This window comes from Pygocentrus nattereri, chromosome 11 (genome assembly GCF_015220715.1).
Source record: "Pygocentrus nattereri isolate fPygNat1 chromosome 11, fPygNat1.pri, whole genome shotgun sequence".
In the NCBI taxonomy this organism is placed as follows: domain Eukaryota; kingdom Metazoa; phylum Chordata; class Actinopteri; order Characiformes; family Serrasalmidae; genus Pygocentrus; species Pygocentrus nattereri.
The window spans coordinates 35,759,346-35,784,501 of NC_051221.1; the positions used below are offsets into that span (position 1 = coordinate 35,759,346).

General features: G+C 41.6%; 3 protein-coding genes and 1 non-coding gene across 6 annotated transcripts; 3 read left to right on the forward strand and 1 right to left on the reverse strand.

Annotated features, from left to right (window-relative positions):
- Positions 1–47: 47 nt before the first annotated feature.
- On the forward strand, positions 48–15,116 carry fcsk (fucose kinase). Of its 2 annotated transcripts, XM_017715713.2 has the most exons (23): positions 48–267; positions 2,310–2,461; positions 2,693–2,743; positions 2,867–2,992; positions 3,102–3,174; positions 3,262–3,359; positions 3,480–3,560; positions 4,830–4,949; positions 5,054–5,225; positions 5,321–5,427; positions 5,577–5,678; positions 6,829–7,002; positions 7,335–7,408; positions 7,545–7,903; positions 8,657–8,873; positions 8,953–9,119; positions 9,393–9,620; positions 10,704–10,847; positions 11,089–11,208; positions 12,193–12,380; positions 12,519–12,618; positions 13,348–13,571; positions 13,776–15,116. In XM_017715713.2, the coding sequence occupies exons 1-23, from the start codon at positions 186–188 to the stop codon at positions 13,860–13,862; spliced, it is 3,246 nt and encodes a 1,081-aa protein (XP_017571202.1). In that variant the 5' UTR covers positions 48–185; the 3' UTR covers positions 13,863–15,116. The 2 variants fall into 2 exon arrangements, with proteins under 2 accessions (XP_017571202.1, XP_037398639.1); XM_037542742.1 differs by lacking the exon at positions 2,310–2,461.
- commd9 (COMM domain containing 9) lies at positions 13,058–18,109 on the reverse strand. Of its 2 annotated transcripts, XM_017715715.2 has the most exons (7): positions 17,959–18,109; positions 17,084–17,209; positions 16,849–16,988; positions 16,703–16,737; positions 16,485–16,588; positions 16,213–16,355; positions 13,058–13,832 (listed from the first exon to the last, which is right to left on the reverse strand). In XM_017715715.2, exons 1-6 carry the CDS (start codon positions 18,007–18,009, stop codon positions 16,218–16,220), a joined length of 594 nt encoding a protein of 197 aa, XP_017571204.1. In that variant the 5' UTR covers positions 18,010–18,109; the 3' UTR covers positions 13,058–13,832; positions 16,213–16,217. The 2 variants fall into 2 exon arrangements, with proteins under 2 accessions (XP_017571204.1, XP_017571203.1); XM_017715714.2 differs by lacking the exon at positions 13,058–13,832 and having other exon boundaries at positions 15,664–16,355.
- A 3,507-nt stretch (positions 18,110–21,616) lies between these two features.
- Positions 21,617–24,647, forward strand: rpl18a (ribosomal protein L18a). The gene is made up of 5 exons (XM_017715716.2): positions 21,617–21,744; positions 22,699–22,878; positions 23,383–23,512; positions 24,000–24,109; positions 24,501–24,647. The coding sequence occupies exons 1-5, from the start codon at positions 21,727–21,729 to the stop codon at positions 24,591–24,593; spliced, it is 531 nt and encodes a 176-aa protein (XP_017571205.1). The 5' UTR covers positions 21,617–21,726; the 3' UTR covers positions 24,594–24,647.
- Positions 23,642–23,777, forward strand: LOC119264504. Its single transcript, XR_005131076.1, has one exon. It is a non-coding gene; the product is annotated as a small nucleolar RNA SNORA68 (small nucleolar RNA).
- Positions 24,648–25,156: the final 509 nt, after the last annotated feature.

The following is a 25,156-nucleotide window of genomic DNA, read 5'->3' on the forward strand; positions in this document are numbered from 1 at the left end:
GAGGCTCTGTCGTAAATGGTGCCCTACTCCCTACATAGTGCACTACGTAGGTGATTAAACTAAGGCTTCGGCCTCTAAATAGTGCACTAGACGTCCAACAGGGAGTCTTTTGGAACTGAGCTCAGTTCTCCAGTCGGATCTGCTGACTTGTCAGTGAGTGCGATACACGACGCGTCCACCTCGCTATGACTTTCAGGGGGCTGTTCGACTGGACTGTCGTGGTGCTGACTTGTCAACACAAAGACAGCGTCTATGCCTTCCAGAGAGGTAAGCATGAAAGAAGGGATTAAACCTCAGGAGGAGTGATAAAGCCGCTACTCTGCACAAAGCGGAGTCTCAGCTTCTTATTCGCCAACTTCTTGTTCGAATTTTCCGTTCCACCTTAAGTGATGCAGCCGTTACGTTCTCGTGCGTGCGGAGTTTAAGGCAGAACGGGGAAATCGAAGAAGCCAACGTAAGCCTGAAGTATGTGAGGTGTGTTTTGCTGCCGTCTGACCAGAGAACCTGCTGAACGGACAGTCACCACACCGCAATGTCTTCCGGGCGTCTCAAACGCTAGATGGCGCTCCCGAGCGAGTCCGGAATAGCGGGTTAAAAGAGCAAAAGTCATCGCTTATAAATGCTTAAATATTTTTAATATGAAACACATTTATTCCCTCAGCACAAAACAGCATAAAGTTCAACACCGCTGTTATTTTTTTGAGCGTTTTTTAACACTTAGAGGAGTTTAAAATCCCGTGTGCCTTAATGACGTCATGGAGCGCCAGCAGCCAATGAGCTGCATTTTCCACCAAAACTCCAGTGAAGGAACATTTATTCTTTGGCGAGCTCTCGAATGAAATGGGAATGAAATGGGAATGAAATGAAAACTGTTCCTCTGAAAGTGGCTGTAGCACCGACTTTAAATCACGACCTGCATTCAGTGCAGCGTTAGTCAGCAGCAGAGAAATGTCTACACAGTAGTTCTTTCCCTTCATATGACAAAGTTTGGTCCTTTGCACAAACCCGTTATTCCTCTTTTCATCGTCAGCCAACAAACAACTGAGATAATTAAGTGACACTTTTTAATCCCACAAACTGGGAAATTTCACCTCCGCATTTAACCCATCCGTGAAATGAAACACCACATACACACACTAGTGAGCGCACACACTAGGGGGCAGTGAGCACACTTGCCCAGAGCGGTGGGCAGCCCTATCCACGGCGCCCGGGGAGCAATTGGGGGTTGAGGATTGAACCGGCAACCTTCCGGTCACAGGGCCAGTTCCCTAACCTCCAGCCCACTGGTCTGGGCAAAGCAGATAAGGCTGTTTTGCTTCCTGCTCAAACCCTTGAGTATGCAGTACACACTCTACTCATCATCGTTGTTATTGTTGTTGCTTTAGCGGAAGTGGCCTTACCCTCCAACGAGTCCTTCTGGCTGCAAGAACATGGAAATGTGAAAAGGGCCTGTTATCTTTGTTTACGGTGTGGCTGTGGCCAACTACAGCTCTTTAATACAGCACCACGACTTATTTCACATCACAGCACCCTGAATGACTTTGTTTCGTATGGAAGTCCAGAGAGGCCATGTGGTAGTTACGATTTTCTTTACTGTTATTTTGAGATCATGACTTTATTATCTTGTGATCTTAAGATAACAAAAGTTGCTTCCTCAAGATCACCAGGCAAATAAGTTGTGATCTTGAGAAAACAATGTTTGTTATCTTGAGATCACAAGATAATAAAGTCATGATCTCAAAATCACAAGATGAAGATGATTAAGTTGTGATATCAAGATAACAGTCCAGAAAATTATAAGTACGTCATGGCTTCTCTGAACTGAATGTAGTTTCCTCCTCATTGATTGGATTGTGTATACATTTCTGAGAAAAAAGACGGGATTCCACTTTAAGCTACACGCTTCTTTTGAAATGCAACTTCCCTCTTCTCTTTGGTCTGGTAAGTGTAGTTGTATGGATACAGTCGTGCACTGTACAGTCAAGCACGATCCGTTCCAAATTAGGCTGCAGCGAGAATGAACCTTTAGCTTCTTGCTTCTTGATGAATAGTAAGCTTCTGTAAGCTTCTGGATGTAGTACAAGGCACCATAGCTACATTAGTTATAGGTACCCCCATGGGCCAGCAGGTCCCACAAAGTTCTGCTACAGCAGTCGTAATGGCAGCAAAATCATCTGCACAGTTTCCTTGTTCCAGCTGTTATTAAGCTATCAGTTGCCATGCTGTTAGGCTGTTATGCTGCCTAGACTAATAATAAGCAGAATAAAGCTAAATGCATTTGTTCATTGCACCCCTGCTGTATGTTCCAGAGTTGGAGATACGGCAGCAGCGTGGGTCATTGTCCCCCAGAGCACTGCTGCTCACTGTGTCTGACCCACAGGAGCGTCTGGGCAGTGGAGGAGCCACACTCAATGCGCTGCTGGTGGCTGCAGAGCACCTCAGTGCCAGAGCAGGATATACCGTGAGTGACAGCAAACAAAAGCCTCAGCTCTTACATTCGTTTTACATCCAAAGGGCAGAAGCACAGCTCAGTAAAACTTTCCCACTGATGATTGCCTTTCAGATTATTACCATGACAGATTGTTGCTGGGTGATAATGGTGATATGTGCTTTCTTGTGTTTTCAAGTCGTAAGTGCAGTGAATAAAACATTTTGACTAGTTTGTATGTTTTGACTCTTATATTGCTTGTAGGTGGTGACTGCAGACGTTCTGGATGATGCCCACATTCTCATTCTGCACACAGTGAGTGAAAAAATTCCATGTCTGTAATCACATTGCTAAGGAATCAGGTAAAAAAAAAGTTCTCATAGTTCTTCACTGCCATTCGATTTTCCTCATATTTTATTTTGTATGAATGTGTGGCAGGGAAGGGATTTCCCTTGGGATGGCTGCAGCAGGGCATTCTGCTGGATGCCTATTGCGGCAACTGAGCAGAGTGTTGAAGGACCAGTTTGCTGCTTAGATATGTTACTAGATTGCCTTTCCACCAAGGTCAGAAAATTGTAAATTCTAACATAATGTATTTCACACTGGGAAACATGATTCATCCTGCATGTTTTGGTGTATTTGGTGTGCTATATAAATAAATCTTATATTTCAGGTGTGTGTTGGCTCTCCACCAGGTGTCTGGGTGTGTAGTACTGATATGATCCTGATTTTACCCACTGCTCAGAGTGAGGTTACACACTATATTGTTTCAGCACACCCTTGTACAGGCACACATACATGCTTGCATTCTTGAATTTAAAATTACTCCGCAGAGATATCATGGGAAGGCTTCTCTGGAGTGCGGGTCATGTCCTTGCCTGGTGACGTTTCCTTCGCTGCTAACCATGGAGTCTACCTCACTGATACAGAGGTGCGTATTGGTTAATGTAGTGCTCACTGAAAGTAAAACATTTATTGGGTGCAGCGCTGCCATGAGAGGTGCGCTAAACTCAACACAACAAAGCAATAATGTTGAGTTCTGTGTTCACAGGGAGGAGTGCGTGATATCGTTTATCGGGGTTCTGAGAAACGGATCCGCTCAGCTGTTTTGCCTGATGGGAAAGTGCCTCTGGTATCACTTTTGTTTCTATTTAAACAACATTCATCATAACTTTAACATGAAAAGTTCATTTGAATTGAATTATTGAATGTTAATATGCCTTCTTTTATATCTCACTATCAAAACAGTATTTAGGTGTGATTATGTATGAGGTATGGTGCTCTCTTTATTAGGGTTGGCTGGAATAGTTGTTTATACCAGAATACCACTGTATATCCAGACAATACCAGACAAGACGACAATAATGTATTGATAGTCAGGCTGAATCCCAGCTGCTTGCTTGTGTGCTGCTGTGATAGACGCCTCTGTTGTAACCTTCTCGTTCAAATACAGCTTGTATGAGTCTTGTAAATGCTAATTAGAATTACTGTTTTGTTTACCACGCTCATAGTTTTAATTTCATTTATACTGAGTTATTGTACTTGGCTAGTTCACTGTTGTTTTTATCATAAAGCAGCAGTGAGGGTGACACGCAGGCCAAGCTCTCTAAGATACTGAGAGTGGAGCAGAGGACTGAGGAGCTTTTAGAGCTACAAGCCCACCTGAACGTGAGGTGGACCTTGCTAGAAGGCTCGGGGGGTATCCTGCTCGGCAGGTGCATCCTGTCCTCCTGGAACCTTTAACAGGCGTAAAGGAAATGCTGAACTGCTGAAACTGTGATCATTTACACTGTGGAATGTGGTTTTCGGTCCACAGCCTGAAGCCTTGCTAGCTAGCAAGAACTTCACCCCATTCACTCCCTGCCTGTGAGTGACCATCATTGCAGCAGAATAGCTTTAGCTCCTCATTTACTGCAGGAATTCACCATAAGAAACAGGCTTGGCAGCACCTTGAGCAAGTGGTATCCAAACAGATGATTTGTCAAACGTCTCATTCCTCCCTGGTGTCTATTTTTAAATGAGTATTTTTTCCTTAATGTATAATTTAAAGTGCTCTCACTTATCTTTGCTGTTTTCGCTTCAGCCATCTGAACCACAATTTTAGGATGTGTTCAGCTGAAACAGCTAGAATTGAATTAGTTTTAAAACGTTTTTCATATTTTGATAAGAACTGATCTTTGCGGTTAAAATTTTGGCGTTGTAGTTTAGGGTAACGTTTTTGTGACTTGGAAAAAGGACCAAGAAATACTTTCCGAATACTAAACAGACAAACATAACAAACTAATATTCTTGGGTATGCTACTTATTTGTGCCAGCTTAACTGTTTATGTTTATATTCTGTTGAGTTAATGTTTTTTGTTGCATCATTATGTTTATGCTGTGTATATATGATGGGTTCCAGGTGTCCGGTCCGGTGTTCTTCTCCAGATCGGTTTCTGAAAGGTTATTACAGACTCATGTTACGCCGCCACTGGATGGCTGCACTTACCTGGGCATGGACTCGGGCGCTCCACCTCTACAGGTAAACATACACACTTACTCGAATGAACACACAAATCTCTGTCTCAAAAATGGCATATTCCTCTTAATATCTACCGCATGCCTTGTTGGTTTTCCATTCTGCAGATCTCTCTCTTTCTGGATGTTCTGATGTGCCTTTGTTCAGAAATGACTGAAACAGAGTTTGTGAATGGAGAGAGAACAGGCTGCAGTTCACCTCTGGGTCCACAGGGGGCAGCAGTGAAGAGTGCTCGTTCTGTGCTGTGGAAAACTTTAAGAGGAGTTCCGCTTTCTCTGGGTGCTTTGCTCACACTTCTTCTTTTCCCGGTTTCGTAGTGTTTTCTGACTTCAAGTGTTTCATTTATGCAATGGTATGTGTGCATGTCGTTACAGTGTACATTCCAGATGGACGCTATGACTATCTGACAATGTCAGGTAGAGAACATGTTGTACGTCTGACAGACACAGGGACAGAAAGGCAGATTCTTTCCCACATACAGGTGATGCCCACCGAGGGTTAGAGTGAATCTCAAGTCGGTCTTTCTCTATATTAGTTGGAGCTCAAATCTTGTTTTGTCTCCGGTTCAATTAACTTATGTGCATAATTCAAGCATCATAATTCATTCCATCTTCATCTCCGTTTTTGCAGGAGATGCAGTGTGTGAGTGAGGGCAGTAGGGTGATTAACACGGTGCTGGAAGGCAGTGTGCGTGTTGCAGCAGGGGCAGTAGTGCAACACTGCCGCTTACAGGTCAGTGTTCCTGTAGCTCAACTGACAGAATGAGATGCTTGCGGTGTGAGTGTGATGTGTTCCCAGGGAACATTCATACTCATAATAAATACCTTCTCTGAACTTTATTGTGCCTGGTAAAGCAGTCAGACAGATTTCCATGGATCCTCTTTAAACTGTTAAAATAAATTTAAAATGTTTAAGGTCATAAAATGTCTCTGATGCCTAAAGACCAAGTTGAAAAGTACTTCAGTCTGCTAACCAAAAATATCCAGCCAACTAGAGATGGGCAATAAGATGAGCTTTGTCATTATTGTGATAAATGTTGTTATCGTGATGAACAGCATGCTTCTCTGTATTTGATTCAAAGACAAAACATTAAAAAAATCATACTTGTCATTTAGGTCAGTGTGTATTGTTTTGCCTTGGAAAGTGTATTTTTTGTAGCCTTAAATATATTAAAAACCATTGAATTCTCTTGAGAGTTGTGACTGTCCAAAGTCCTAGCCAAACACATACCAAGCCTCATATTCCAGATGACAGTATTACTTCAGCACATTGTGCCAGAACAGTGGAATCAGTGAGTCTATATTTAGCAGAAGCAGGACCAAGTCAGAATACATGTCTCCAATAGTGAAATGAAATGAAATGAACCTTTATTGTCATTACACATTGTACTTGTACATTTGCGCAACGAAATTGGTTTACAGCCCCCCCCTCCCCTCTTGGTGCAATAGAAATAGAAAGTTAAAATATAAAATAGAAAAGTTTTAAAATATAAACAAATTAAATAACAGATTAGAGCTACGGTTAACTATACAACTGTACAGTGCTTCTATGAATGAACATGTTGAGGTAGCAACCAGTCTGCTTTTGCTGACTTCTTGACTTGAATTAGTTGCAAGCAGACATTTCCACTGTTGATCTGCTGCTGCTCTGGCTGTTTGAATGTGCCTACACTAACCAGTGCAGGAGAGCAAAGAAAAAAGTCACAGCTTAAAAATGTTTAGTGGCCAAAAGAGAATTTACATTCAAATTACATGTCTGTTTGAAGTTATGCTTCAGTGGATGTTTATTGTGTGTATTTTTAGGATAAAGTTTAGCCAGTTGGAGGGAGTTTATGGTTTCAGGGCCATTTGCTGGTGATCAAATTGTGTGTTTTTATTTCTAGGGTCCAATTCAAGTACAGCCTGGGTGCCTCCTGTCAGGTCTGGATCTGAACTCATCAACTTACTTACAGCACATGCCTCTGACCAGTGACATCATCCTGCAGGGGCACCGGGTACAGCTGGGAGAACTGAAGTTAACAGTCTTCACAGTGTTGGGTGCTTATGACAGTTTGGAGGTATGGAATGTTGTAGTGTTCACTGTATCTCTGTATGTTATGTTGTGTTTGTATGATGTTTGTGTATATATACCCCAGTTAAACCTCACTTTATGTGTCTTGTTACATCTACTTTGATAGATTTGAAACATATACCAACTCTTCAACGGCTGAGATACAAGCCTGCTCAACATTAGACTGCTAAGCTTGATCTTTATGCCTTATGACTATGCTATGCATGGTAACCCATCCTCCAGGCCATTTTGAAGGAGAATGTCTAGAATGAACAACAAAGAGTGATGTATCGTGATGTATCGTTATGACATTGTGTTTTATGATTCTCTCCTATGCAGGCTCTCAATGATGAGGCTGCTGGTTCATTCCTCAACCAAACATGGAGTCAATTTTATAGTCGCACTGGAATTAAGTAAGGGACACAGAATAGTCCATAGATTCCACATCACTATTTGAGAATATATGTGAATAAACATGGCCAGTGTTAATTCCAGTATACAAAGAAGCACTTTATTTGGTTTTTCTTTGTATTTATTTGTGTGTGACAGGCCTGAGGAGTTGTGGGCAGCAGATAGCGGACTGTGTCGCAGTCTGCTGGATGCCCGCTTGTTTCCAGTGTTCATGCCAAAGGGAGGGCCAGTGGGGATGGAGGGAGTGAGCTTTCTTCTGGGTGGATCTGGAAGTGCAGAAAGCTGGAGAGCAGCCTGGAGACTGTCGCTCAGAGAGGTTCTCTCTCTGACTGACCAGCAGGGAGAGCTGCACTGGAGAGAGGAGCTGTTCTTCAGTGCAGGGCGAAGGAGAGCTGAAGACACTCTGAAGGGCCACACTGACCACAACCTGCTGCCTTCTATCAGAGCTGCAGTGTTGGGTGGTCAGCAGGGGGAGCTACTGCAAACACTGGACTCTGGTGAGACATAACATGGAATCTCATCCTGTCTCTCCTAAGCATTTACGCTATCATGGCAAAAAGGCTTTGCCCATTCACTTTCATTGGAGTTGTTTGCTCCCCTGTGTAGAACTTTACTGCCAGCAGCCATGGCATGTTTTACACTTTTAAAGTTTTAAAATTTATTAAAAGTGCAGATAGTGTTGGCAGGCTCTTTTGCCATTCTGTCACTGTATTTGTCTGTACATCAGTTTTGTTTTCTTAATTTTAAAAAAGTGCATTTGTGTATGTACTGTATTAATGTTTTAACATTGCTTATATTCATTGTTTAAAAAAGACAAAAAATAAATATTTTAAATATTCATTTAATTATTTAATATAAAAAAAAAATATATATATATATATATATGTATATATGTATGTATGTATTGTGATGTTATAATTTCACCAGATGGTGAAATACAGCCATTTTAATTCAATATTACACTCACTGCCTTGCAGTAAATCCAGTTAAAAAAGATTAATAATGCTGTCTTTGTAATACAACATGCAGTTGGTCAGTGTTCTAGAAGTACTGACAGGATCTATAATGTACTAAGAATATCATGTTATGACATTATGAAATATTGTCTTCTTGCCCAACCCCTCATCTCATTGCAAAAATAATGTTGTTGACTGACATCTCAGTGACTTGAATGATTCTCATTCAATCATCTAAGTTTAAAATGCATATCATTTTGTTGTCTGTCTGTCACCTGATCTGTACTCTGTTAGTGGCGTCGGGCAGCAGTAGTGACCTGGGCATAGCTGCACGCAGTCTTGCATGTATTGCTGATGTACTGGGCTGTCTGGCAGGGGAGGGCCGAGGAGGTCTGAGGAGTGGGCCTGCTGCCAACCCCTCTTGGGCCTCTGCCTTCAGTTTGCTGGAGCAAGGCAAACTGGTGGCTGGCGTCCAGGAACTGGCCAAACAGAGAGTCCTCTGGCTTAATAGGTGAGAATCCAGAGAGATGAGAATCTGATCAGGTGTGATTATGTGACTGATTTCTGATTTATGTTGTTGCATCCCTCAGGCCAGATCTGCTAGTCCGTGCTGCCAGACACTATGAGGGGGGTGGGCAGATACTTCTGAGGAAGGCAGTGATGTCTACACATGAGTTCATGTTTATTGGTCAGAGTGAGATGCCACCAATGGGAGAGTGGCAAGAAGTGGAGTGTCCTGCCAGACTGGACCTCTCTGGTGAGTTGCACTCTTATAAGGCTAAGTCTTAAACAAACAAACACACAAACAAATTTCAGTGCTCTGAAATTATCCACAGTAGTTTATGTTGTCCTTGTGTGAAGCAGAGGTTGCTCCAAATAGCCTTTGGTTTAGGACTGTCTGTTTGCTCCTCATGTAATATTTAACAGTGACCTTTGTGTTCGTCTGTCTTTCTGTTGACCTCTTCATAGCTGAAATGAAACAGCCTTAACTTGTATAGCTCTATTATGTTTTGAATTTCTCACCGTGCAGGTGGCTGGAGTGATACCCCTCCCATTGCGTTCGAGCATGGAGGTGTGGTGGTGAACGTGGCAGTGAGGGTGGATGGAAAACGGCCAATTGGAGCCAGAGTCCGCCGCATTCCAAAACCTCATTTGGTGCTGGTGAGCACCAGTGGGCCCCCAGACTGCAGTGTGACGACAGAAACAGTGTGTGAGGTGCTCGCTGATCTGGAGGACTACTGCCAGCCACATGCTCCTGGTCAGGCCTGTCATGATACTCGATACACAGATCAAAATATTTTTAATAATTAGCATTTTCAGTAACAAATGAATGACACAGATTAAAGTTGCACTTTATTTGGATAATTGTATAGATTATCTACAGCTGTTCATATTCTTATAGATTATTTGGTAAAGCTCAAAGTTGATTCTAAACAGCCCTAGGTTTGAACTTAAGAACCAGGTTTATGGTTAGGACTGGGGTAAGGTTTAGGTTTTGAGTTGAGGTTAAGGTTAAAGTGAGTGTTGAGTGTAGAATTACGACAAAAAAAAAGTTAAGCATCTATAAAGCATCTACAAATCCAAAAAGATTACCCATTTTTTATTGTTAATGACTTCTTATAGATTTTGAGAATAAAATAGGGTCGGTAGCAGCACCAGGGGTGCTGTTTTGGATGGGCAGAACAGATTAGCGGGTATGGTCAAACCTTGAATTTCTCTCCTATTGGGGGGGGGGGGCTGCAACTGATTAGTAGTAATAACATCAAGCTAGGCACTAGAAAAAAACAGTCTCAAATACTAGGAACTAACAGAAAAAAGAATTAAGTTTGTACCTGTTGCTCTGCCTGAAGAAGATATAATATGCATAATACAGCTATAATATGCTCGCAATATGTCCCCATTACTCTGGCTTCTCTGCTTTCTGATTCTGTTCTTGGCTGTTTCTCTGATATGAGTAGTCAGTGTTCCTATGCTTACAGTCCATATGCTGTGGTGCTGATGCCGAGGTCAGAAATGCTTAGCAAGAACTTCAGGATTACAGAATTTTGACTGGTCAAAAAACCAATTGAAATTGAAGAAGAAAAACAACTATCTCTAAAATGGTTACCTACCAGTTCATCATGAAATTTTAACAGTGGAAAGCCACCATGTCCAAATGGTATAGAAAAATAAGAAGCAAGACAAATGGGGATACATGTAAAACATTTATTTTTTGACAGTGAGGATGTATCACATACTGTATGTAGCAGATGCATTTGTGTTTTTCTCATTCATTAATATGATTATAATGCTGAAAATACATTTGAGCATTTGTGTGTGTCTGTGTATATGTGTGTTGCAGGTGCCCTGTTAAAGGCCGTGTGTGTTTGCAGTGATGTGGTGTTTGTTTCCTCGTCTCTGTCTCTGGAGCAGCAGTTGCTGGAGCGCTGGGGAGGAGGACTGGAAGTGCACACCTGGTCTTTGCTGCCTCATGGCTCCGGCCTGGGTGAGTCCACACTTAAACTGTGTGTGTGTGTGTGAGCATTGTGTGTTGGGACATAAATGGAGGAAGACAGTATTATGAATGAGAGTGTTATTAGTAGGACATTTTTAATATTTCAAGGAGATTAAAATGATGAGTTTCTGCTTTTGATTTTGCTAAAGTGGTTTGCATCTTTGAATCCCTAACGGAATTTCTTTGCTATATAATTTTGTGTGTGTTCATGTGTGTGTGCGCGCATGTGAAGGTACGAGCAGTATCCTTGCGGGTGCTGTCCTGGCAGGTGTGTACAGATGCACTGGGCGGAGCTATGACACCAGTTCTCTCATCCACGCTGTACTGTATCTGGAGCAGATACTCACCACAGGTGAGCGGGGCAGGACCTTTCAAATATTGACTCTCAATATTTATTTTTTATGCCTTTTCTTATTTTCAGTCTATAAAACCATGTAGACTAGTCCCTTTATGGTACCTCTGTGTACATTCATCCAGAGGTGAATGCCCATTAGCTGTGAGGAAACTACTCTGGTGATGGGATGCAGACAATTGCACTGGGAATCCACGGTGCAGGGGAGAGGAGGGCCCCTAAAATCGTTATGTTTCACAAGATTTTTCGCAACCTGCAGCATGACATAACTGTTATATATAACTCTAAAATCTTAAAAGGTCAGAATAATTAAATTCAAATAGTACATCAAAATATGTATTTTATCAAATATGTATGTTACAGTGAGTTCTCAGGAATTTATGTGGCCTTATTTAACCAGTAATATGTCATACAGCTTAATATGAAGTATCACTATTGAAATCCAAATAGATAGTCTATCATAAACATTTAGATAAATTCAATAGTAGTTAGATACTAGTCGGTGGACTGGTACACCTTGAAAGAATCAACTTGTTTGAGACAACAATGGCAAGTAAACAAGAACATTACATTATCCTTATTAATTGCACATGAGAAATTCTGCTATTATTGAATATTACCATATGTGGGTCAAAAACTAAGGGATTGATATGCTGAAACAATATGATAAGTGATCTGTTTTAAGTGATTTGTGTGTCTGTACAGTCTCAATCAATTCATAGTGATAATTTATGTAGTTTGATATGATGGTCACTACACAAATCACTGATCTTTCTCTATAAAACATGAAACATAAACTTGCTAAAATGCATAAAATGTGTTTCTTTGCACTTTGTTAATGCGTGAGAGATCAGTGCATAGTGTTTTCTCAAAATTAATCCCAAGTCAACATTTAAGCATCGTGTATTCAGGCTTCTCAAGAGAGCAAGTGTCCCACATTTCTCATATCTTACATATATTTTTCCCTCTGCTGATGTGCTTTAGGTGGGGGGTGGCAGGACCAGGTGGGGGGGCTGGTAGGAGGGGTAAAGGTGGCACGGTCGCATGCCACTCTGCCACTCAGAGTGGACGTGGAGCAGCTCTCTCTTCCCCAGGACTTCCTGTCTGCACTGCAACAGCGCCTCCTGCTGATCTACACTGGAAAGACTCGTCTGGCCCGCAACCTTTTACAGGTCTGAATGAACATTATTGTTTTTTTTTCCACTCACTGACACCCAATCAGCCTGAGTGCGTACTCCCTTCTAGGACTATGCATTATATTATAGTCTGTTTCAGTTTAGTGTTAACCATGCGTGTGCATGTGTTTTTAGGATGTGGTGCGGAATTGGTACAGTCGTCTACCTGCGATTGTGCAAAACGCAGAGCAGCTGGTGAGCAATGCTGAGGACTGTGCTCGTGCTTGCTCTGAGGGTGAGAGTGCACACACAAAGCTCATATTTGGGTCAGCCCTCAGTACATATTGCATCAGGGATTAAAAACTTAATAAAAAATGAAAAGTTTTTTTTTTTTTTCACAAAATGTAATGGAAACCAGGAACAAAACCACTTTCAACTATCCCAGAGTGACAACTATTTTAAGATATAGTTTAGATGGTTTAGTTCTGGTTAATTTTCTACTTAAGACTACATTAATGATTTTCCAAGTATGCTGCTATGGAATCTTACCGCTCCCTGTAGCCTGCTGGAGCCGATCTCCACTGCATGCTGTCTCTCTTCTGCAGTGCCTCATTATAGGAAGTAGGCAGTTTGATGTTAGGATGTCGAGCATTAGTCAGCTAATCGTTTACGCTGCCTAATGGCTGTTTATAGTTGAGCACAACTATAGAGGAAGAGAGAGAAAGATGGAATCGTGCTTTTGACATGTTTTTTTTTATTTGCATGAAAATTGTTCCTGCTTGAACTGACTGACTTGGCCATTTCTTTAAGACTCTAATTCACCTAGCAGTTTTAGTTCTTTGATTGCCTTTGAGAAAAGGTCAATGTAGAGGCCACACTGCAGACTTCCTTGCTTAAATGTCCTTGCGTAATGCATGCACATTGAGATGTGCTGTGCTAGTTAATAGAAAGGGCTGACTGGAAAGCTCTCTCTCTCTCTCATATGCACTCACACACTCACTCACACTCTCATTCACACTTTCAGGGTCCCTCTCTGGAGTGGGCGCCTGCATAGAGCGGTACTGGCAGCAGAAGAAGGCAATGGCTCCAGGCTGTGAACCAGCTGCGGTGAGAACCATGATGAATGCTCTTCAACCACTGACATTAGGGCAAAGTCTAGCGGGGGCAGGAGGTGGGGGCTTCCTCTTCATACTGACACGCCACGCACAGCAGGAGGAGAATGTGCGACAGATCCTCAGCACCACACAGGTAAGAAAGAGATGTGCATTAAAGGACAAGTTTGTGAAAGTTGGCACTTCGGTAAATCTGAAGCTGTTGATGATGAATAATAGGCCTGAGGTTTAAGGGGTTAAAGACATTAGCCTTTCAAATCAGTAATAGATTATACAATATATAATATTTAGTAATATTAGTAATTTGTTGAATTTAGTTGAGTTGGATGTTTTTCAACAGGGCCTTGGAGATTTCACTGTGCACTCAGTGGAGCTGGACATGGATGGGATCACAGTCCTGCAGAAAAGCAGAGAACATGCTCAGTGAAACACACTCATAAATCAAGCAATCAGCACCAAGAATAGAAAAGCAAAGTGTGACGGTTGGATGAGGCCTGTATGATCAACCTCTGCCAAACACTGACATTGTGTTGAGGGAGACTTTTGAAGAATGTGAAAGATGTTTTTCAGTGTACTAACATAACAGATGATCTAATCATGACTAAACACGTTATGCTGTATGGATCACTCTCTGTGCCTGTTGATCCTTAGATTGTGAGTGCCAAGCAGGCCTCATCAAAGGCCATGACACATATGAAGAGAGACTCAGTTGTAAACACATATTATTAAGAATATCTGTCTTTTTAAGAATTAAAATTATAAATAAGTAAATAAAGTTCAGAGGCCTATGCCTGATTGTGGCTTTGGCCTGTGATCTTTTTTTAAACGTTGCTTCGTAGTCCGCCCCCCCACCCCCCACCCCCGCCCAGAGTATAAAAGTATAAAAGTTATTTGGGTTTTATTGGGTCTTTACACATGATTGTGACCAAAAGCAAAACATGTTGCACACAATCCTGACCTCTGTATTAAGGTGAAATGTAATTAAATGTTATTAATACACACTAAGGCATATTACATCTGCTAAAACACCTACAAGTGTCTATGCAAAGGTATACACTCAGTTTTTTCCCCCCAAGTATTGTGGCTGCACGACCAAAGTTCCATAAATATAGCTGATGAATAATGCAATGATTGATTTATGAAAGTAGAAATCAAGAAAGGAAAAATGTTCACTTTGTTTTTGAGTAATACAAACGAGGTGTTCTTATCTGTGAAGGGACTTTTCTCATTATTCTGTGTATATTTTACTACTAGTGTGGATTCATTTACAGTGTATTGCTAAACATACCTTGTATAACATAAATATGAAATTGTATGTTAAATGTATAAAATCCCTTTACAGGATAGCAGTGATTAATAGTGCTGGTTCTAGTGTGGCCCTGTCCTGCATATTTACTGCTTTTCCTGCTCTAACACATTCATAATTTAGAATGGCTTCGTAATTAGCCGAGTAGATGGATCATGCATGTTAGAGACTGGAAAACACCAGATATATCCGGGGCAGGGCTATTCTAGAACTACTGCAGTATACAATTTTACAACTGGATGAATATTTCTGGAATATTTTGAATGTGTTTTTTACATAATGATGTAATACATTTTCATCAATACTCACTGTACAATGGAATTGCCTTAATGGAGTAAAATAAAATGTTACAATAAACATCAGTTTGCTTAAAAATGACAGTGTTTTCATGCTGGGCCATAGTCTACACCAGTTTGCGTATGCGTTTCTGATCATGCCCCTATGTGAACCAATGATCTTTGCTCAACCTGATGGCTATTTCTGAGGCTGAGGCATAGGACAGGAGAATACCCTGTTCTTTTCACAGAGTGGGTGTATACTGTTCTGATGAAACTTGCTTTAGCAAGTGCTAAAGGTGCTAAGCCTTCGACCAAGACAGCATCCTGAAAACTGAGAATAGGCCAGAGTGTGACCCAGCTTAAAATCAGGCAAGTCTCCATCAGACCAAGGAAGTCTTAACACACGTATTTGTCGTCAGGGCATCACAGAGTTGGCAAAACTCAGTAGGCATTCAGGAACCCTCTTGCACCCAGCCATGCAAACACCTCCAGTAGGATGAAACTCCCATTATGATTGAATGCGATTTTATGATTTTATTCAATGTTAATGTACATTTTATGCTAAATCCTTTTCACTATATATAGATGTAATTATTATGATTACTGTAACCTTCATGTAGTAGGAAAAAACAAAAAAAAAGACATTTGGATGATGAATTTGTTTTAATATATGTAGGTTTTTTTGTCTGTTTTTTTTAATCACACTCAGTGCTGCCATGGTATTTACATAAATCAATAACATACATTACATTATCAACGTTACACAGTTAACACAAATGTTATTTTTCAGCAGCAGAGCAGAAATTTACTAAACCTTTACATAAAAATGACCAGGCTGTTCTCTTTTTTTAACTTCTTGCTTGAAGCCCAGTTTGTCTCATCTGCCATGTATGATGTCCTTGAAATGCAATCGGTTACATTCTCATTGTAAGAAACAGACGGCTGGGTATTTCTTTTCTACGCCGTATGCCAGTCAGTTTGCATACTCATGTTTTGGCGATGCACCCAAAAACAATTAGTCCTTTCCTAGTCTGAGCACTGTTATCCATGTACTACAGATGCTCAACAGTTTGTCTGATGGTCCAAAAAGATGCAAAGGCTTTATGTACCCGAGAGGGTGGAGACAGATATGCTATACCATGAATTAACTAAGCTGAGGGAAAAGGAAGAGTGTTCTCCAATGTGTTACAGACCAGGTCTATTTTCCAGCCACAGCGGACAGCTGGTCTCTGATGCGGCCCAGGCCGTCCAACATGGTGTCCAGAGTTTCTTTGCTCAGCTCCACAGTCACTGAAGAGTCACAAGAACTGCCGCTCACATGGGGGGAGTCCTGAATCTGGAAGATTCCCACAAATCCACAGAGAACACGCTCAATGTCGGCATAGTTCACTGCACTACGCAGAGCTAATGTGTCGTTCACTAGAGTCGAATCATAAAGCAGTTTTGTTGGAATTATCCATCATACCTTCATGTGCAAAATACAGGTAGGCACAGCCATGCGGCTCACTGAATCTGAGGCGGTCTTCATGTCCACCCTCCACTCCATATCTACAAGCTGTGGTAAAGAGACTACAGCAAGCGCACACAGAAGAACAGTTATAGAACAAGGGTGTATTAATGGGATGCGATAAAACAAGTCAAAGTTCCCAATGAAATGAACACTGTTGCTTTGCTCACACTTACTCTGATTGGCCAAAGATTCATTTCTCCATGTTGTGCTAAAGAAATAAAGAACATTCATCTTTCACAACATTCAGAGTAACACAGAACATTTCCTCCGGCTTAGTGACAATCAGTTAAGTAATAAATAATTAGTGTATTCAATCTACCTTTGTTCCAGGAGGATCTTCGTAAGCAGATTCTTGAGGTTTGGATGAAAAGTGTCAGGAAAAATGGACAGGATTTGTTCCGGTGCTGCTAAATTGTGGTACACAACATGATGTGAGAGCATATGAAGCGCTGTCAGCACCTAAAAAAAAAAAAGACTTAAATCAAATGTCTTCGGTGCTAATAAATTAACATGATTATAAAATTACCCATGCAAATTAAACCACGTGGGATTACCTGCATCGCTTCAGCACTGGACACTGACAGGATCTGTGCAGTGTTGTCTATTAGAGCCCGGGACTCATGTGCCCTGGACGGGAAACTGTCCGTACATAGCTGTCGCACTACGTCTTTGGATGGAGCCTATAACAAATCGGTCAGGCCTATTGTTATTTACTGTTGTTCAGTGAGTACAGATTTCACTAGATTAAATCTCTGATTGGAAAACGGGCCAAATTCACTCCCTACAAGCTGAAAAAAGAAACCCTTACAGATATAATATCCCCTCAAAAAATATGCATAGCTGATTTAGTTTTCACGCTAGGTGAATATTACATTCATGAAGCAAGGAACAGCTTTTATCCCAGTTTTAAAAGGTTTTCACAACAGCTCTGTTTACAAATACTCACTGTATTAGGTTTTTCTAAGAGGGGGAAATCATTGAAGGCTATGTGCTCGTTGGATGAATGAAATCTGTGCCACGACCCCTGCTTGTCTGTATGCACTTGTGTTGTGTTTGCTAACGTTAAATACGTATTAATTTAATATTGTAATACTTTAAACAGCACTGCACATCTTTTGGCGTAATAAAGTGTGCAGACATCAACACAAACCGACAGCAAAGTCAGCCCTCGGATAAAAACAGCGTGCACAAACACGTTACATATTTAAAGTGTGCAGTTTATACTGCTGGGTATGAATTAAGCACAACTAGCTAACCTACATTTACACGACCAGCCTTCAAACAGGCACAAATAGCGAGCTGCGTTCTGTGGGCGTTAAACAGGCAGCTGGTCCGCACAACCCAGGCAGGTACCTGACAAGTCGACTGTGAGGAATATCTAACCGGTATTTCCAAACAACAAACAAAACCAACCCACTTTTATTCATACCTTTAGCAACAGCTGCAAGGAGCTGAAGTGTTCCTCTGCGAGAAGAGACATCTTGAACCGACCGCTATCACATGATCTCCAGAGCCGGAGCAGAGCTCGCTGATCTTCACACCATCCCCCGGGTTAAAGTCACCGCGGACATGAGCTGTAGATCACGCAGGAAAACGATGAGTTAAAAGTTTCCCGATGATCAGATCCATGTTTAATGTGAGTTTCTCAGCCGCAGTGTGCGGTATGATTTAGACCGTTTTCCTAGCGCAGACCCACGTTCATCCTGTTTATTCATGGATTATTTAGATATTGTCTCTACCTGAGCGATTTTCAGCATTAATTAAGCGTCCGCTGGAATGAGCAGTAGTTCAAACGCAACACCGTGTTTCCCTGTTGTATAAAAGTCCTGTCCTTCTGTAAAGGAGCTTATTTTTATTTTTTATTTTATTATTATTATTTTTTTTGGATTGATCTATTTTTAGATTCGAAGAGAGAAGATTTGGTAAGGAAATTCATTTCAAAGGCCAATATATATTATATATATTTTAATGACCCCTTATTTAACCCTAAAGGAACATTTATAATAAATGGAATTATAATTTTAGGTAAATATTATATACACAAAATGAAATTGGCTAAAAATATACCGTCATACCAAACATTTATTCACTCAGATCTGTATACTTATATGCATACCTTGCTAAATTCTCGACAGATGAAAAATAAGAAATTTTATAAATCCATTGATACTTTGAAGCTTTTCAACTTTATTTGAATCCCAATATATACTTTTTTCTCTCTCTCTTTTCTTTTCTTGTTGTTTGCTTTCTTGTTTTTAGTTTATTGTTGTTGGTTTCTTGGATGTATGAATCGTGAAATTGACATATGGCTGTTTTTGTTTATATTTGCTGAATATAAAAAAAAACCTCCTGTCCATCTGATCTAAAAACGCTAAGACGCTAAGACTAAGCCAAAACCGATTGGCTTAAAGTCCAAACAAGTCCGTCTGCAAATGCGAAAACAGACCATTTTCTGCAAGGTCTAACTAGCTTTTAATCTCCACAAACAGGTTTTCAATGCATATAGCCTTTTATTTTGGAAAAAATATTAACATAAACATTACAAACTGCTGAAAAAAATTACTAGGTCTAAGACAAAATGAAGGGGGCGGCGGGTAGTTGTCGCCTCAGAGCAAGACCTGGTTCGATTCCCCGATCAGGTGACCAGGGTCCTTTCTGTGTGGTGTTTGCATGTTCTCCCCGTGTCTGCGTGGGTTCCCCCCCCCACAGGCCAATTGGACATGGTAAATTTCCCCTAGGTGTGAATCTGTCTGTCTGCCCTGGGATGGACTATCAACCTGTCCTGCCTTCTGGACAGGCTCCAGCACTCCCGTGACCCAGAAGGGGTGTGTGTGTGTGTGTGTGTGTGTCATATAAAATGACTTCGTTGAAAATGTTGCTGGTGATACTTTGCTGGATTAAAATTATTTACTTAACTAATTTACAAAGGATAATGAAAGAAAGAAATTAAGCTAAGTAAATTGGACTGTAACTGGACTGGCGACCTGTCCAGGGTTTATCCTGCCTGCCGCCTGATGACCGCTGGGATAGGCTCCAGCACCCCCCTGTGACCCTGAGGGAGAAGTGGCTTAGAAAATGGATGGGTGGATGAACTGTAACTGGAAAATGAATGATTGCTTTCACCAGTGGGGCAACAGGAAAAGTGCTGAGCTTTGCCGTTAGCGGGCCAACAGAGGCCCGCTATCGTCTAGCTATCTGAAAAGGTTACTGCAGAGATCTGTGTGAAGTCAAAATGAATGTACTCATACTCATGTCATCATTTCTGTTGTTACATTAAAGTTTGATAAAAACCTTGCGAACATGTTGGTGGATTCTCCACAGCACTGAATGGCACCAGTGTTAGCTTAGCATTAGGTCATCTGAATGGACTTGTATAGCATGGGCAATACGCCACTGGGCCCACCAACGGATATTCTAACCCAGGCCAACTGTGGGTCACAGATAACCCTACATGACCCATGGTGGATCATCCCACGCTGGACCCACATCAGTTAACCCACTGTGGGCCCTTATTGGAATTTGCTGGGCAGTACTCTTGGGCTAGTCCACATATAACCTGGCACGGGTTATATCACGTAGCCCTTAGTGGGCCCTTAATAAATTTGAACGGGCAGTACACAGAGGCCAGTGCACAGACAATCCAACGTATCACCATAATTTCAATGTTATTATGACAAGTTTTGAGCTGGTCTTCAATTTTGGTATGTCAACGTTATGTCATTTTTTTTCTATTATATTAAGGTATCAACTTGTCCTCAGTGTTGGTATATTAAAGTCATTTGAATGTTGCTATGGCATTAGTTCTAAGTATGTCTTCAGCATTACCAATATAATTTCAATGTAAAACAGTATAAATAAAATAGCGAGACAGTATAAACAATACAGATTTTTTGTCATGTGGCCTCATACGTGCTATACAAGGGCTTAGTGTTTATCACAGAGGGCAACGAGTCTGTCAACGATGTGACTGGAAGTGGTGAGTGTCTGGGGTGGGGTGGGGTCGATGGGGCAGTCAGATGTTTTTGTGGCTTGTTACTAACGGTCAGTGGTGGACAGTAACTAAGTAAATGTATTTTTTTCGTATATCTGTACTTTACTTAAGTTTTTCCATTCTGGGCGACCTTTTACTTTCACTCCACTACATTTCAGAGTCTAATATCTGACTTTTTACTCCACTACATTTTGAGAAATCTGTCATTCCTTTTCGTTTCTGTGTGTATAAAAACGTAACATGTCAAAACATAAGAAGTGCAAAGCAAGAGCACCAATCAGGGCACAGCGGTCACTTTGTTTAGAGCTGGTTTTGACCTGTTGGTCATACCAACCCAGTAAAGTGTAAAACTTTGGGAGCACATACGTCACCTAAATGATGAACTAACCTAACTTTATGTAAATAGACCACAATATAGAAATATGTCCACATATGCAGTCTGATTTTTTTCTGAATTCATACAAACACTTTCATTTTTATAGTAAATTAGTTTGGGTTAGTTTATGTTTATGAACAGAGGCCTACAGATCAACACAGTAAAGGAAGCTTATTTGAGATCCTGAGTTTAAAGCCAGTTTTTATTCAACTTGTAATTAATTTACAAATAAATCTTAAACTGAAACTTCGCTTGTTTGTAAAAGTGATTTCAGAGCCACTCGGTTCTCCCTGATGGAAACTGTTTACCTTCAGTGTTTTGTGCTTATGATCATTTTAATAGACGTCAGCGTCACTAATTAATGACGTTCTATTAAAAGACTGGTTTACCAAGAGAGACGCTGGAGGACTTTCACCTGAAATGAGTTCATGAAGCGAGTCTTGTTATAAAAATGATAACAGGACATCAGAGCCAGAATTACTCTTTTAGTACTTTTACTTTATACTTAAGTACATTTGAGGGCAAATACTTCAGTACTTTTCCTGGAGTGATATTTTACCTTTAACTCCAGTACATGGTTTGTGTACTCCGTCCAGCTCTGTGATTTATTGGCGGTGCTGTCTTTCAGCGCAGCAGCTCGAAACTAACGCGATTATGTTCTGAATTTCATCAGATTCATCATTTACAGTGTGTGTGGTGTGCCCCGAGCAGCAGAGGGCGAGGCTGAGCAGGCTGAGCCGTGTGTGAGAGGGGAAGAAGAGGCGGAGGTCTGAGGCGGAGCTCTTGCGCGCTGCTCCTTCCTTTTCCACAGTGGCAGTCAGAGAGACACCATGAAGGCGTCTGGCACAGTACGTAAAAAACACTTTTAAACGCTCAATTCTCGCCGCAGACCCTCGTTTGCGTACTCTACAGTTCCGTAAGACACCGACCCGTCGGTAGAGAGGCGCCCTTACCGCTCGTGTTTGGTGTAAAAGCGTTAAATTTGTTCGGTTTTAATGGGACCGTCCAGGGTTGCAACATGGCGTCCGTCCGTGAGCGTTGAAACCATGCGGCCCGGCAGCTTTGTCCCGCCAGCTGAGTGGGAATGGCGGCTTAGCGTCAAATAAGGCACAGTATCCCGTCTTAAGGCTCTTTAAGGCGTTGAATGACGGTAGGACAGAGCAGACGCGGGGTCTGGCGACCTGTTAACGGTAACGCGCGTGAGCGGCGGCGCTAGCTCAGCTAACCTGTTAGCACGCTGGCAAAACATCAGCGGCTTAACGTCCAGGAGCATAATGTTGATACTAGCAGCGGTTTGTGGAGCCGGGATGCGATTAGAAGCTCATACGGATGAGCGCTCTTATTTTCTAGCGTGTAGAGGTGGGTGAGCTCCCCTCGCCGTCTCGACATCAGGCTGAAAGTAACGTTAGCTGCTCAGCTAAAGCGCAGCTGTCCGTCCTGTCAGGCTGAACGGAGCGGTTTTAGAAACCTTTGAGAAGTCCTTTCGCCCCCCTGTGAATTACTTCTTTCTACAAAACAGACACCTATCGCAGCTGTTATGGTCGTGTACTGTTAGGGCTGAAGTCCTGAAGACTCTGAAGGTTTGTGCCTGCTGGTTTTGCAGCAGAGCTCCAGTAAGATCTGTTCATTTCTATAGAAAGGGAAGATTGATGCCAGGGCAGGTTCGTGCTGAGCTCAACCTTCAAAGTGTTTAACACACCCTTCTTAACTCTTGGCACCTTGTTCTTGATAACTCTGTTACTTGCTTTAAGTGTAGTAGTCATTGAATGCTGTTAATGTTTTTTTTCTTCTTCTCCTTTTAGCTTAGGGAGTACAAAGTTGTTGGGCGTCTGTTGCCCTCTGTCAAGAACCCAGCTCCTCCTCTGTATCGCATGAGGATCTTCGCCCCCAACCATGTGGTGGCCAAGTCTCGCTTCTGGTACTTCGTCTCTCAGCTGAGGAAGATGAAAAAGGCTTCTGGAGAGATTGTGTACTGTGGCCTGGTAAGAGCACATTTTTCGTGTTGGTAAGAGTGAAAATGTGGGTCAGGGATGTCCAGACGGTACATCTGAAGGGCCAGATCATTGAACAAGTCAGCCTTTCTTCATACTTCACTGTTCTTATTTTGTAAACAGCGAAAGTTGTGAATGACTTCGATGTATAAACTAAGAAAATTAACCTGTAGGTTCTTTAGGGCTGGACCAATGGTCAGTGGGCTTAATGACTTGCTCTAGGAAAGCTGAGATGATAAATAGCTTTGTACTACAGTAATAGGTACACACCTGAGTGTGAGGTGTTTAAATGGCACTGTGGAAGAGACAATTTTGACAGCTTATGCTCTTAGAGCAATTGCTGCCATTTACTAATGAGAATGGATTAATAAATTGCTGTAGAAATGTAAAGGCTTTTAGTTTGCCTTGCAGTTGGTCCTGTGATTTTTCAGCTGGTTCTGAAGTCAAAACTAAAACATGGATTCACAGATCTGAGTTTTCTTCCGTTGTCCCCAGGTTCATGAGAAGTCTCCCCTGAAGGTAAAGAACTTTGGCATCTGGCTGCGCTATGACTCCCGCAGTGGCACCCACAACATGTACCGCGAGTACAGAGACCTGACCACCTCTGGAGCAGTCACCCAGTGTTGTGAGTACCAGCACACATGACATCACTGCCACATCCTTAGTTCTGGTGTGGAATCCAACAAATGCCACTGGTGGAAGTTGTAAGATTTCAGCGCAACAATGCTGGTCTAAAACAGCGTTCTCGAAGTAATCTGCACACAAACCCAAAGGTCATTATTTCAATGTATAATGTTCTTGCTATGTGTGCGCAAAGGAAAGTCAAAGGACCTTGTCGCCTTTCATACGCTGTTATGTGCCAATGGAAGTGAATTCAAGGTTCAACACGGCAAACTGCTGCGTTTGCTCATGCAAGTTTCTTGTTAAATCTCCACCGCAATCATTAATTTAGGGACATCAACATTCAAAATGATTAAAATAAATTTTTAAAATGTATTAAAAAGCCTTGTAGGTGATTGCTCTGAATTCATTTGCTGTAATGTTGTTGGTTCTACAAGGTGTTACCTGATCTAAGAACTTTTTTCTTCCCCTCTTCTGTCGATTGTATTCAGACCGGGACATGGGAGCTCGTCATCGTGCACGCGCTCATGCTATTCAGATCATGAAGGTGCAGGTGATCGCAGCCAACAAGTGCCGCAGACCTGCCATCAAGCAGTTCCATGTAAGTTTTAATCAACTTGAATCACTTCATTCAAGTTTAATCATGTGTCCTGCTTTGCAGAGCCTGTGTGTAGTGAACAAGTAAAACAAAACTGATGTTTAGTACTTGCGTAGACACCGGGCCCTGATATTGAGCTGTGAAGTCTTGTGGCAGTGTTTAACAGTCTGAATGAGTTAAGTACAGATAAATAGCAGGTCTCTCACTGGAATGGTCCTGTGGCCAGTTCTGGTTAAAAGCCTGCAAGAATACGCTGCCAGATACCTCTTCCAGATTAAGTTTACAGTCTTCAAATCTGGCGGCTTCAAAACTGGCAACATCCTGTCACGAGGATTAGTAGCCTTTAGATTACCATAACGCTTTGTTTAACATGGCTCTTGTCTGTTTTCTACAGGACTCCAAGATCAGGTTCCCCCTGCCCCACAGGGTTCTGCGCCAGCAGCACAAGCCTCGCTTCACCACCAGGAGACCAAAAACATTCTTCTAAATTGTATGTTTATGCTGTTAAAGTTTTCTGGGTAATAAAAACAAATTCACAAAGTCTTGCCTGCTTTTTTTTTTTTTAGTTTTTGTTTAAAGTTTGGTCAGTTGAACTTGCATAAAAGTTAGAACGTTTGATGGGTCAGGTATATGCTCTGAAGCAAGTGTGTGTGTGTGTGTGTGTGTTTAGACAAAACAAAAATTCCAGGAGTTTTCTAAGACTGTGTATAGGCCAGGCTGAAGACGATGCAAAAACTGTCAGAACTGTAGAGTTACTTATTTCTAAAATAAATATTACTTCCCTGCTTTTGAGGGTTTTAAAGACTGAGGCAATATGATGACCTAGGTCATTTCATTGTGTGAATAGTGGCTTTCTCTTGATTTAAGTATAGAGTTACATGGTGTATTTTTATTTTTTTCCCTTCAAACTGGATAATTTGAAGTGTAAAAGTATAATTCATTTATGTTCGTGGTGCAGACTTGGTATAAAAAGCCAGCCTGCATACATGGATGAAGTGGTCTGTGTACATGGGTCAATACATAAATTTAGTGCCTCATTCCTTTTGTCCT

What these genes read in the sequence shown, in the direction of transcription:
- fcsk (XM_017715713.2), top strand. Translation starts at nt 186, where the DNA reads ATGACTTTCAGGGGGCTGTTCGACTGGACTGTCGTGGTGCTGACTTGT. An exon ending in CGTCTATGCCTTCCAGAGAG is followed by an intron (nt 268 to 2,309) that starts GTAAGCATGAAA and finishes TGTATGTTCCAG; the next exon opens with AGTTGGAGATACGGCAGCAG. An exon ending in TGGCCCGCAACCTTTTACAG is followed by an intron (nt 12,381 to 12,518) that starts GTCTGAATGAAC and finishes ATGTGTTTTTAG; the next exon opens with GATGTGGTGCGGAATTGGTA.
- commd9 (XM_017715715.2), bottom strand. Translation starts at nt 18,009, where the DNA reads ATGTCTCTTCTCGCAGAGGAACACTTCAGCTCCTTGCAGCTGTTGCTA. An exon ending in TGAATCTTTGGCCAATCAGA is followed by an intron (nt 16,589 to 16,702) that starts GTAAGTGTGAGC and finishes CGCTTGCTGTAG; the next exon opens with TCTCTTTACCACAGCTTGTA. An exon ending in CCTGTATTTTGCACATGAAG is followed by an intron (nt 16,356 to 16,484) that starts GTATGATGGATA and finishes GGAATCTTCCAG; the next exon opens with ATTCAGGACTCCCCCCATGT.
- rpl18a (XM_017715716.2), top strand. An exon ending in TGGAGCAGTCACCCAGTGTT is followed by an intron (nt 23,513 to 23,999) that starts GTGAGTACCAGC and finishes GATTGTATTCAG; the next exon opens with ACCGGGACATGGGAGCTCGT. An exon ending in CTGCCATCAAGCAGTTCCAT is followed by an intron (nt 24,110 to 24,500) that starts GTAAGTTTTAAT and finishes TGTTTTCTACAG; the next exon opens with GACTCCAAGATCAGGTTCCC.